This window comes from Chelonoidis abingdonii, chromosome 1 (assembly GCF_003597395.2).
Source record: "Chelonoidis abingdonii isolate Lonesome George chromosome 1, CheloAbing_2.0, whole genome shotgun sequence".
NCBI classification, from domain to species: Eukaryota; Metazoa; Chordata; order Testudines; family Testudinidae; genus Chelonoidis; species Chelonoidis abingdonii.
The window spans coordinates 257,475,950-257,488,818 of record NC_133769.1 but is presented as its reverse complement, the minus strand read 5'-3'; the positions used below and the strand labels follow the sequence as shown (position 1 = coordinate 257,488,818).

General features: G+C 40.7%; 1 protein-coding gene across 1 annotated transcript in view; it reads right to left on the bottom strand.

Moving 5' to 3' along the window:
* The window catches only part of SH3RF3 (SH3 domain containing ring finger 3), a 438,432-nt gene that overhangs the window by 421,696 nt on the left and 3,867 nt on the right, over positions 1-12,869 (bottom strand). Inside the window, exon 2 of the mRNA XM_075061458.1 lies at positions 12,704-12,844. Coding sequence (XP_074917559.1) covers positions 12,704-12,844 — 141 coding nt within the window. The remainder of the gene's footprint in view (positions 1-12,703; positions 12,845-12,869) is intronic.

The window sequence follows — 12,869 nt, the reverse complement described above, 5'->3', positions numbered from 1 at the left end:
TATGTAATATTGCCTTCTCTCTTTTTTGGATCCAACTACGCACAGGGTTGCTAAATTTTGTAGTTTCCAAAATAGGACAAGATAGAGACCTCTATGGAAATTCTTTTATTATTGTTTTGATAGGAGAGAGGATTCTTCGAACAATGTTACACACCTACAGACTGAACAAAAGCACAACAATGGAAATCATATTAAAATCAGCAGTGTACTAATGGAACAGGAACAGACAAATCCAACTTGCAAATCTAATCCTTTAAAAGGGAAAAAAACAAGTTAAGACCCAAATTTACTATGCTCACATAAAGAATTCAGGTTATGTGTAATTATGGTTTTAAATTTTGTTCTTTAAACAGACTGATATCTATCAAATTATATATACATGGGACAAGCAGTCTATAATTGTATCCAACCAGTGACTACATGTTGGGTAAACATTCAGTCACATATTATATCTGTTTTTAATTGTATTTAAACATATTTTTAAAGTGTTTTCATCATCTTCTCCAATCAATACAAAATTATACTTTCTGCAAACAGGAACCAACAGGAATGTAAGTGCAGCTGTTGTGCAACACAATCAATTAATTAAAACTAAAGGATCAATAATCCCAAGAATTGCCCGAAAAAAATTATATCTAATGCCCGGAGAAAAATACTGACGAAAGAGAACCAACGATGCAGCTGGGTTTACTGTCCCCTGTCCACCACACTATGCATTAGCGCAACGGTTCCCATCTTTTTTCCCCTTCTATATTCTCTCTCTTCTGCCTCTGGTCTTTTTTCTCTCTCATCTTTTTGTTCTGTATGTTTTATTTCTAATTTTTATTATTTTTGCTAACTTAAATTGTGACTTCCCATGCTTGTCTTTCCCTTACCAGAAAGCTACATCCTGCTTGCATGGGAGCTTCCATGGGTGGCTCCATGTTTTCTTCCATGTGGTCTCAGTGCCACAGGATCAGTTCAGAGATGCTCAGGCAAGTAAGCACTGCCCAAGGCTGCATACCTTTATATATGAACAGCACCATATCTGCAGGCACTGGGGGTTGCTATGAAAGTAGGGATAAATGACAGATGACGCTCAGGAATGCCTGTTGTTTTCTCCCCAGGAGCAGGATCACAATTGCAGTGCGAGTTGGAGCAGATCCAAGTCACGCAGCTTTTTCCATTCCCAGTGTTCTTCTCCTGTGTCAAGACATCCTTGGACTAGCTGAACAAATCTTGGGCCCTTCCATAAGAGCCTGTTTCCACACTGGGAAAAAACTGTTGGAAAATATAAACACTGAAAAGACTGGGCAAAATTCAGCTCTGGTGGGTGCCCAGTGGCTTTATTAGAGTTGAATCCACTTATATCAAAAGCCAACTTTACAGGGGTGCTGGAACAATTTTTGGGGGTGCTGAGAGCCATTGAACCAAACTGTAAACACTGTATATTATGGAATCCACTTCAAGCCAAGGATACGGCAGCAGCCCCCACACCCATAGTTCCAGCACCTATGTGATTTTGGTTCATAGTGAAAACAGAGTAAATACAAATTGAGCAAAGGCCAGCAACTGAAGTGATTCAGGATTTGGAGATATTAATTATAGTGAAATAAGAGGCTGTTTTTCTTTTGGAAAAAGATTCTAAGGGAGGATCCTATCTAAGACCCCCACAAGGAAGCTGTTTTAGATAGCTACTAGTTTTAAAGAGAAATCATTGAAGTTGAGGAGGGAATAAATATTTTCTTCTGCAACTTAAGCAGTGTCTTTACACAGAGGAAGTCTGAAATACCAAACAGCTGAAATTAGCGACAGCGGTAAGTACAACAGTGCGGCTCAATTCAAAAGGGAGCCAGATACACTTTTAGAAAAAGAACGAGGAGGAGGGAGGGAGGAGAGATTCAGAAAAGATTTAGCCAATAACTGGATTAGGTTAAAATGATGAGGTAGTAAAGTAAAATAGCTCTAGATGGTAAGTAAAAGCCTTGATAGTCTACGTAATCTACACATACATGTAAACATACCAGTATTTTAATATTTTATGTCACCATGGTCAATAAACTCCATGGTTTCTGTTGTCAGGGTAGGATTGTATCACAAACAGATAGCCTCACTGACCTGCAAAAACAGACACTCACACACACATACACATTAAAAGCCAACATAACTACAGAGCTTGACCTGCTGGGCATCTGGCCAACAACAGGAGTTACATCTGTGTACAAGCTGTTAAGATTAGAAACAAGGAATATTGTGTCCTCCTACGGAATTTAGGCTATGTCTATACTACATACCACTTGTGGCAGTGTGTAGGGTACAAGTGTTGTATGGCGCAATGAAAAGCAAGCTGCATCCACACGGCAGTGTGTAGCAACACATGTTAGTGAAAGATTCTAGAAGAAGGCAGACAGCAGGTGGGTCTTTTTCCCCATTGCCTCTCCCCTGCCAGAGACTTTCATCATGGGGGTGTCTTTTCATACAGCAGGAAGGTAACAGGACACTTAAGTGGTAAAAATAGCAGTGTAGACGAGGAGGCACAGCTTAGGCAAGTAGCAAGTGTGTAGGGTGCATATTTGAGTACCCACACTCTTCAGGCATGTCTATTTCCCTAAACTGTGCCTCACAAGCTATTCTACTATTTATTCCTGTGCTAGGGAGGGCTATATTAGGGTTGCCAACCCTCCCTTCATGCGAAGAAACCTCCAGGAATACATCCAACCAAAACTGACAAACCTACTGTGGGTATGCTATATGCTGCCAAAAGAAGCATGCAGTGTAGACAAACCCTTATATATAGGTTACTGGAATATTGATATGCCATACCAGTATGCTCCAGAAGCAAAAAAGGCAACTCTACTAAATTTTATCAATAGACAGAAAATAATGGTAATATCTTCAATATGGAGAGTCCTTTTTCATCTCATATGATCCCAAATTCTTTAATAACAACTTTACACTTATGCAGCACCTTTTATCTGAAGATCTCAAATCACTGTAGGTGGCTACAGGTTTCAGAGGGGTGGCAGAGGTGGTTAAGCACTATTATCCCAAGTTTACAGAAGGGGAACCCCTGAAGTTCAAGCAACTTCCTCAAGGTCAGTGGCAGAGCTGTGAATATACCCAGATCTCCTAAGTCCCAGTTCCAAGGTTTAAGAACTAGACCACGCTGCCTCCCAAAACAGAAAACAGCAAAACTACACAACAGTTTAGGACAGAAAGCGAAGCATGACCAAAGTTAGAATTTGGGTAGAACACAGGTTTTTAACATTCTTCCAAGCTTATGTATTTTATCTTTGAGTGGCTAGTTACTGAACAACAGTAACTAAATATTGTTACATTTAGTGATATATACAACCTTGAATCATTGAGAAAGAATGCCGTCCACTTAAGTGTACAGTATTTAAGCTCTTGTTTTGATACATCATTCAGAAGTCAGTCATACAATATCATGTAACCCACCACATCTGTCACACTTTACCCACAGCAAAGAGTAGCCCTCTCTTTAATATTGGTATTGTTCATCACACTTGAAATACTTTATTTATATGCTCAAACATGTCACTGACTCTGGTTTCCAAAGGCATCAGTTATGGTATCTGTTAGATTTGTTTTCAGTGATTCACAGATGAATATAATAGTTCTGAATCCACTACAGTCATTGCACAAAGTCCTTTCCAGAGTCATCTTTTTATTCTATGTTCAATTTGACTCAGGCCATTATTAGTGATTCCAATCCAAAGTGAACTAACTCCACCAATGAAAAAATCAAATATTCAATAGTTCATCAAACAATTTCTCTAGCTAGTTACCAAAAGATAATAGTAATATCTGAAAGTTTGGTAAAACAGAACTATTTGATTTTTGCAAGATGTAATGGGCTTAAAGTTAACAACTGAAAACAGTGACATTCTTAAATACATCACAATTTACTATGTTATAAATTCATCTGATGCATCTCCCCAGCATTTCTCATCTCCTCTGACACATGCGCACTTCTGATACTACAGCTTTCTTTAATGGGATTGAGATATAGAAAAGTAAATGAAAACCCCAGGGCTCCTTGCTGTTTTTTTAAAAAATGCTTTAAGACACTTTTTAACCTTCCTGTGCTGAAACATGTCTTTTGTTACAATCAAGGAAGACAAAAAGGTTCAAGAGATTTAGATTAAAATTTTAATTTAATTTAAATTTTTGTTTAAATTCAGGGCGGTTTCCAGCAAAACTATAGCATTACAAGAAAAAAAAATCTGAATCAGAGGCAGAAAAATAAAGTGTATCAGCTGATCAGATATTGTTAGGAACTGTGATGCTTCCCTCTTCATGAATTAGATACCTAAAAAGCTGGACTCAAGATTTTCTTCAACATTGAGACAACATATGTGCTTTTTTTCTCTCTATTGCTCCTAAAAGGTTTAGGCTACATAAACATGATCTTCCAAGATTCAGACATGTAAATGCTTGGCTTAATTCACTTCCTCTTGCAAAACCCAGGATGTGGGCCCCTAGTAGTGAAAAGTTCACCTAGATGGGAAACATAGCAGTGCAAAATGCCTACAACCTCCACTCCACAGTGAACCCAAGTTTGGCCAGCTTCAGCCTAGAACAATGGTGCCTAAACTTTTTCTGTCACACCCTCCACAGTAACAGAATCTGTCCACGCCCTCCACTACTGCACAGCCAAGGCTTCCTCGGCATAGGAGCTTTGGCTGAAGGTGGAGCTGGGGGCAGAACTGGAAATGGGGGAGCAGCTGGTGCTACAGGCGGAGCTGGGCTAAAGGTGGAGAGGGAATGAGGGCAAAGCTGGTCTGGAGGCGGAGCAGCACTGAGGCTGGAGTTGGCCTGGGGGCGGAGCGGTGCTGCAGCTGGGGTCAGAACTTGCCTTGGGGTGCAGCTGGCCTAGGTGGCACACCCTTCCCACCCGTCCCTTCCCCCCCCACCCCCCACGAGGGGGCTGACCCAGGTGCCGCCCCACAGTTTGGGAATCACTGGCCTAGAAAGTACATAGATGATCTGGCCTGGGACAAGGCTCCTAGGAAATGTGCTGCTTCACTCCTAGGAAGTTTCTACCATTAAAGCTACTATGAAGCCCTGGCCACAAATTCAAGCTGTTCCCTCCACCGGCAGGAATTTCAAAAAAGCTCTGGGCAGCGAATTTCCCCATAGGTGCAGGGGCTTGTAAATTGCAGACCTCTGCACCTGAAAAGGTGAAATATCCCTCCTCCTCGAATCTGATATATAAATGAAGCATTCAATGAAAAATAAGGAAAATACTATACATCAGTTGCTTAACTCAGACCAGCTGAGATGCCATTCTTATACCACCCTCATCCCAATATTATCTGAGCACCCTGTAGTAGTGCATTAAGCAATGTGACTAACATCTGTCACCTGTGGTCTGTCATCTCTCTCATCCTCTCCTCAGAGGGAGAATAGTGTGTGCTGTGTTTTATTTTGGAAGGTGGGGTGAACGGGGTTTATGTACAAGTGTGCCTTGATTTAGAGCAGAAGCTGGCGACGTTTGTAATGGTCCTTAGTTCCTGCGAGAGTTCCACAGTTTCAAGTGTGTTATCTTAGTATGACCAGAAAAATTCTAAACTATACACTTTATGAATTGTTAAAAAAAATGGGGAAAAATTTATCTTAGGGATGTAGGCAGCCATTTACTCTTGATAGAGCCTGAAATCCCAACACAGTTCAACATGGTAATGGAAACAGAAGAGCTAATATATTATAACTTCGTATCTGATGTTGCTAGCATTACAAACCACTCCTAGCCTCCTATTTTATCCCCTAGGCACTTTTTAACAGTTTCTGAACTTCCTCTTATTCTTCCAATGTGTTTTCAGCCTCCAAACCTTTGTATAATACTACTTTGCATTTACACAGCATCTTTATCTGATTATATCAAAACACTTTAAAAATTGGGGATATATATACTGTCACCTTTTTCCACATTGAAATTGAGGCACAGACTAGTCCAAGGTTGCACATAGTTACATGTGAACATAATCTGAAGTACCTAGTTCAGATAAAAACACTTCAGAATTGTAATGTTTATAAGCAGACCCAAACCATATATTCTTGGGAAACTGAAATATTTCCAGAGTTTGACTTATCCCTAGAATAAAGAATAGAATATCCACATATTCATAACAACTCCCTGTTGAATTATATTTCAGCACTCTTAATAAAATGTTACTAAATATTTGTAAGGTTGCAAAAGAATACTTGCTAAAGAGGGGATAAAGCAACACACAGAACCCAAAGTTCTGCCAAAATGTTACATACTTTACAACACCCACTCTGAAATTGAAAAATGACACTTTGACAACATTACACTTGTGGGAAATTAAACGTGTCTATATTAAATCATAGACTTCGCTATCAAAGCCTTAGCTGGGGGGGAGTTGCTTTATTTTAAGGTTAATTAAAATTCCGAGAGAATACACAACAAGCATACGTTTCTAACATATCAATCTGAACATTTTCTGAACAAGAGTGAAGTTTGACAGAACTGACCTTGGGCTCCGTGTCATTATTCTTCACCTGCAAATAGTGTTCTTCCCTAACTAAAAACTATATTGATAATGTCTCGTTTCTGTTACAGCACATCCCAAGATATGAAGGTATTAAACTGTAAAAATCATGTGATTTCCATTTGATACCGGAGGGCGACAAATCTAAAGCAACAGCTGAAATAAGAAACCATTTCAAAATATCCTTCAAGACAGCCAAGCTGTCAAAGGCTGTAACTGTTGTATGCATTGTTCTTGTAGCAATGTTGGTCCCAGGATATTAGAGAGAGAAGGTGGGTAAAGTAATATCTTTTACTGGACCAGCTTCTGTTGGTGAGAGAGACAAGCTTTCAGGCTTACACAGAGCTCTGTGTGAGTTCATTCAGGAGCGTACTGATTGTCTCCTTTCATCCACACAGTTGTTACTGGGGCATTTAGTGCTTTGGATGAAGTACACCACATGTTGTGATAACCCAGTAATAACTACTGTGGATAAAACTGGACAATCACTGTGCTCTTGAATGAACTCATACAAGAAAAATGATAAAAGACAAAAACACCATGTAACCTGTGGGTGACCATTTTTCACAAAGTGATCATTCTGACCTCTCAGTCCTCATCCTCAAAGGAAACCTGCACAAAACCTTCAAAAGATGAACCTGGGAACTTAAACACAGAACTTTGCTAGACACTAAAAATCATGGACTGAACAGAGACCCTGGATTTATGGCTCAGTACAACAATCTACAACCCATTAACTTTCCTCCTACCCCCAGCCTTTCCCCCCTTCTTTTCCTCTCTATGACTGGAGAGATGTTAACAAGCCACTTCACTTTGAATGGTCCCTTGAAATACGTGTTAACTACTTATGCTGAACAATCCATTTCACCTTGTATTTATCTGTGACACACTCAGACCTGAAGAAGAGCTCTGTGTAAGCTCAAAAGCTTGTCTCTCTCACCAACAGAAGTTGGTCCAATAAAAGGTATTAATTACCTTACCCACCTTGTCTCTCTAAAGACTATAACAGAAGACCAAATGATATCTGCTCTTCACAGTGAGATCACAGAAAGTCTAATTCTAAGCAGTTTTGTACCACCTATTGTTTAACACAGATAGAGATGCTGTATTTTGTTTTCAGGAAAGCTTGACAATCAGCTGTATCAGCAGCTTTAAGGAGGATTATTCTCCCCTGCTGCTTTTTTTAAAAGGAGATTAGTTCAGACTTTCTTTCACTGTAATGAACCTTGTAAGGATCAGGAACACTGCATTGATTTCATAGATAAAACTGTAAGGTCAATCAAAAGGCTAAACAAACAGTTTCACGGAAACACTCTGCTCAGACATTCATTAATGGAAGCAAGGGAAAACTATAGTGATTAATTATAAAAGCTAGAATGTGACTAAATGTTAGGCGCAATATTACTTTCTACCGAATTCGAATGCATAAAAAGTTTCAAGGAAGCACCACAACAGTGTGTAAAATCCCACCCTCCCAACTGCACCCCTCAAAAAAAAGGGTTGGTCAGGCAAGGTGATCAGCATTAGAATGCAACAGTCTGCCTGAACATTGAAAGATTCCTTACTGTACAGCGTATCACATAAATTGCTAGGGACGTGACTTGTTAGAAAGTTATTCATTTATATTAATAATTAACACTCAATCCCTTCTGATTGTGCACACAACCTATATATTCAGGTGTTCCCGTAACAGTTATCCAGAGACCCTCATCTTCCCATCCCTACCACACAATTCACTGTGTGTTACAAACAGATCTGCAACGCCTTGTTTTCATTTAGACTCTGGGTTCTTTAGAGCAGAAACTGTCTTTTTCATTGCATGTTTATAGAGCCTTATTCAGAGCTTGATTTTGCAACAGGATCCACACAGACATAAGGATCCTCCCAGTCCCACGTGAATCCCTTTGCAGAATAGAAGTCTAAAAGTATAAAATATTTCCAACTCAAAACACGCATTCAGATGATCATGGGAATTTTCATATTTAAAATGATCTAATGATTATAAACACTTTAAACTAAATAATCTTTAACATCTGATCTCAAAGAGTTCTCTGACATCATGAACTATCAAGCCTAAGTTTGAAATTGTATTAAAAGTATCTACAAAAATAAAGAACAGTTGCCTTTTAAAGAAAATTAGGTTCTTTAAATTGTGAAATCGTTATTAAATACCTGAACATCATACAGCACGTGGACACAGCTGAGTAAAAGAACCTATCATCCCCAAAGCATTCCCAAACATATTTCACCCTAAGGTTCCAAATTTGTAGTTATAGAAAACAATTCATGGAATTTCCCATCAATTCCTGAAGGCACAACTTCAAAACCTTAGCATGGGTCCCAAAGAATATCACATGGAAATACCAACTGCAGCGTTTCTCAAATGCAGCCACTGTGGCCACGTGCAGCCACCAGGGGCTTTTCTTGCAGCCATTGCCTCCTGGGCTGTGATTGGAGGGGGAGCACTGGCCCATCTCCCAGGGCCACCAGTGGGGGTTGGGCCCTGCCCCCCTTCAGTGACACAAACGTTGGAGGTGCAGGCAGCTGGTGAATTCCCCACTTTCCAGGAGGTGGGGGGACAGGCTTCAGCTGCAGGGCTTTGGGCTTCATCCACACGGAAGCAGGCTCTGGTTCCAGGCTCCCCATCCACACCATCGTCCCTGGGCCCCATGGCCTAGTTGCCCACCTCCCCATCCAGGGCTTAATTTGTCCCAGGACTTGCCTGGGCTGACTAAGTCTGCTGTGAAAAGTGATATTAATAAACATGCAAATATCACTTTTCAGAGCAGCAGACTTACTATCTAGCAAATTTTTTCTAAAAAAAGCAATCAAAAAAGCAAAAGAAACAACAACAACAATGACAAGACAAGAAAATGCAAAGCACTTATTTGTGTTTCTATTCTATTTAGGTCCAGCAAAGAATAGAGACCACTGTAAATTTTTTTATTACTGAGTCTGAAAAAAACCCTACATCAATAAATTACTATGATTTGGACATGTATATGTGCATATTTATTTGTTTTTCCTAAAGTTAATTAAGTATTTTAGGAAAAATTGCCGCCGCAACCACCAGCAAGAGTTGGGGGCCGTACTTTGAGGCCACCAAAAATTTGTTGTGAGAACCCCTGGACTAGAGGTCCAAAACTTCACAAGAAATCTCACTACTGACCTTTCATATCCAAAAGGCAGCATATTAAAATGCTGTTCAAATAGAATTCATGTAACTTCAGAGGTAATTAAATATATCTTTACATATGACATCAGAGATAAGATGCAACTCTTGCTCTTAAGAACATAAGAATGGCCATACTGGGTCAGACCAAAGGTCCATCTAGCCCAGTATCTGTCTACCGACAGTGGCCATTGCCAGGTGCCCCAGAGGGAGTGAACCTAACAGGCAATGATCAAGTGATCTCTCTCCTGCCATCCATCTCCATCCTCTGATGAACAGAGGCTAGGGACACCATTCTTTACCCTTCCTGGCTAATAGCCATTTATGGACTTAGCCACCATGAATTTATCCAGTTCCCTTTTAAACACTGTTATAGTCCCAGCCTTCACAACCTCCTCAGGTAAGGAGTTCCACAAGTTGACTTTGCGCTGTGTGAAGAAGAACTTCCTTTTATTTGTTTTAAACCTGCTGCCTATTAATTTCATTTGGTGACCCCTAGTTCTTGTATTATGGGAATAAGTAAATAACTTTTCCTTATCCACTTTCTCTACATCACTCATGATTTTATACACCTCTATCTTAACCCCCCTTAATCTCCTCTTTTCCAAGCTGAAGAGTCCTAGCCTCTTTAATCTTTCCTCTTCGGACTGCCACTTTTCTAAAGTCCTTTAAAAAAAGAGCTATGCTGAATTTTATTACCTCAGATATATAAAATGTTTTGTAGGGACTGATCCTGTTCCCATTTACGTGAATGAATCCTTTGTCATTAACTTCAAAGGGAGCAAGATTAGACAGTTGACATGAAGTACTTTCTAGTAAAAAAGAAAAGTGTATGCTGTAATTTATAACATATACATTTTAAATTTATATAAACTAATTTATATTCTCTTGTGGCAAAATTATTTTAAAACTCAGAAATAAACTGTTCTAATAGTAAGAATGGTTTTGAAGGTGCATGTGTAATTCTATTTACCACACTTCAAAAACTGAAGAAAAAACTAATAGAATTAACCTTAAATGCAGTGCTAATGGAGTAAGTAAACATTTCCTAACTCATTTCTCCTACATAACAGAAGAAAGAGATAGGGCTAAATCCTCAGCTGCAGCCATAGGTTCTGGAACTAGAGGTACTACCGCATCCCCTGGCCTGAAGTGGTTTCCATTATAAACAGGGTTTACAGTTTGATTAAATGGCCCTCAGCACCCCCACTATACTATTTGTTCCAGCACCCCTGGATGCAACTGAAATAAGTATGGCAGAGATGGAGGGACTGAACAAAAGCAATGCTAAACTGCCTCTGCAGCACTTCAGTCTGGGAGCCATGCAGGTTTCTGGAGTAATGTAGAGCAGCTTCAGGGCTGTTCTAAAGTTATGCTCTATAGCAGTGGCTCTCAACCCTTCCAGACTACTTTCAGGAGTCTGATTTGTTTTGTGTGAGTCCAAGTTTCACCTCATTTAAAATCTACTTGCTTACAAAATCAGACATAAAAATATGAAAGTGTCACAACACAGTATTGCGAAAAATTGCTTACTTTCTCATTTTTACCATATAATTTTAAAATAAATAGATTGGAATATAAATATTGTATTTGCATTTCAGTGTATAGTATATATAGCAGTAGAAAAAAGTCATTGTATGAAATTTTAGTTTGTACAACAGTGCGGTGGTGTGCTGTGTAAGACACTCTAAAGACACTTACTTTCAACACATTTAAACAGTGAGTTGTTACAGCAATATTACAAGTCATGTCACTATTTTAAAATGTGTATAGATTGGGCTGGAGTCTGACTAAGTTAAGAACACCACATGTACTTGTTAATCTAATTATAGAGACAAACCAAACTGACAAGCTTAACATGGGCTATCCTGTTGAAATATATTACATTTTAAAAAATGAAATCATAATGCAGTATGTATTTTAAACATTTTAGAATGTGTGTGGCCCTTTTACTCTTTGATTACATCTTTCACATTTAGTAACCATTACGCTTTCTTGTCTCAAAAACTATCCTCAGAGACCAGTCATTAAAATGATGAGGCAAGGTGACAGAGAAAAGGATAGTTTTTAAGTCTTAAGTCAATGAACAAGACCAATTGCCACAGAAAACAAGCTCTGCAATCTATATAAACCAATATCAATACAGAGGGAAATACAACATACTTTCCCATGTTGGAATGTAAACGTCCATGCAAGCAACAACCATCCTCTAACACACAGTGCCAAGAGCTTGGCAACAGCACAGCCAAAGTAATATTTTCCAATCTCTCTACTGACAGTTTGTCCTTCCCTCACAAAGAACTTTAGTTTCAGATTCTCAAATCTACTCCGAATACTAACTTCAAAGCCTCCCTCAGTTTGAAAAAAAACAATAAACATAAACAAAACAGCAATGATCTCCCAAATGGCCTGAGATGAGGAATAATTAACCAGATTTTTTCCTCCTCTACAGGGAGAAAAAGAGGACCGGGAAGAAGCTGTGTGCAGGGGGATTGAGGGTAAGGGATGTGTGTAGATACAGGGAAATGCGAGAATCGGAAGCATGTATGTGAGCAACAAGGGAATGTATAACACGAAGTTTGTATCTGCACGATCACTGCTAGAAGGGGTGTCCGAGAGAGGGTGAGTGTGCAGGGAAACAGGTGCAGTCTAGGGAATGAGTGAACAGGGCGAGAGGTGTGTGGAAGAGGGGTAAGGGTGCACACAGGGGAAATGAGTGAGTCCACGAGGAGGGCAATGACTGGGTGCGTGGGGATCTGAACTCTGAGGAAGAAACAGGCAGAGAGCTGGGTGCGCAGGGTGTCCGAGGAGGGGGCGGGGCAGGGGAGAAGGCTGGGGACGCGGGGTGCCCGAGGAGGGGGTGGGGCAGAGGGCGCGGGGTGCCCGAGGGGGCAGGACTGGGGGGTGCCCGAGGAGGGGCCCTGGGGGGTGCCCGAGGAGGGGGCAGGGCTGGGCTCCGAGGGCCGTGCCCCAGGCGCTGCAGAGCTGCTGAGGCAGCTGCTCGTACTGTACCCACCTTTCCCAGCAGGGCGCCCCGGCTGGTGGCGGCCGCGCTGGGGGAGCCGGTGGCCTCCGCGGGATAATAGGCGGGCGACGCCGCCGAGTCGCTTCCTCCGCTGCCAGAGGCGGCGACCGCCGCCGCTGCGCTGCCCTGCGCCTTGGTGCTGCCGCCGCCGCCCTGA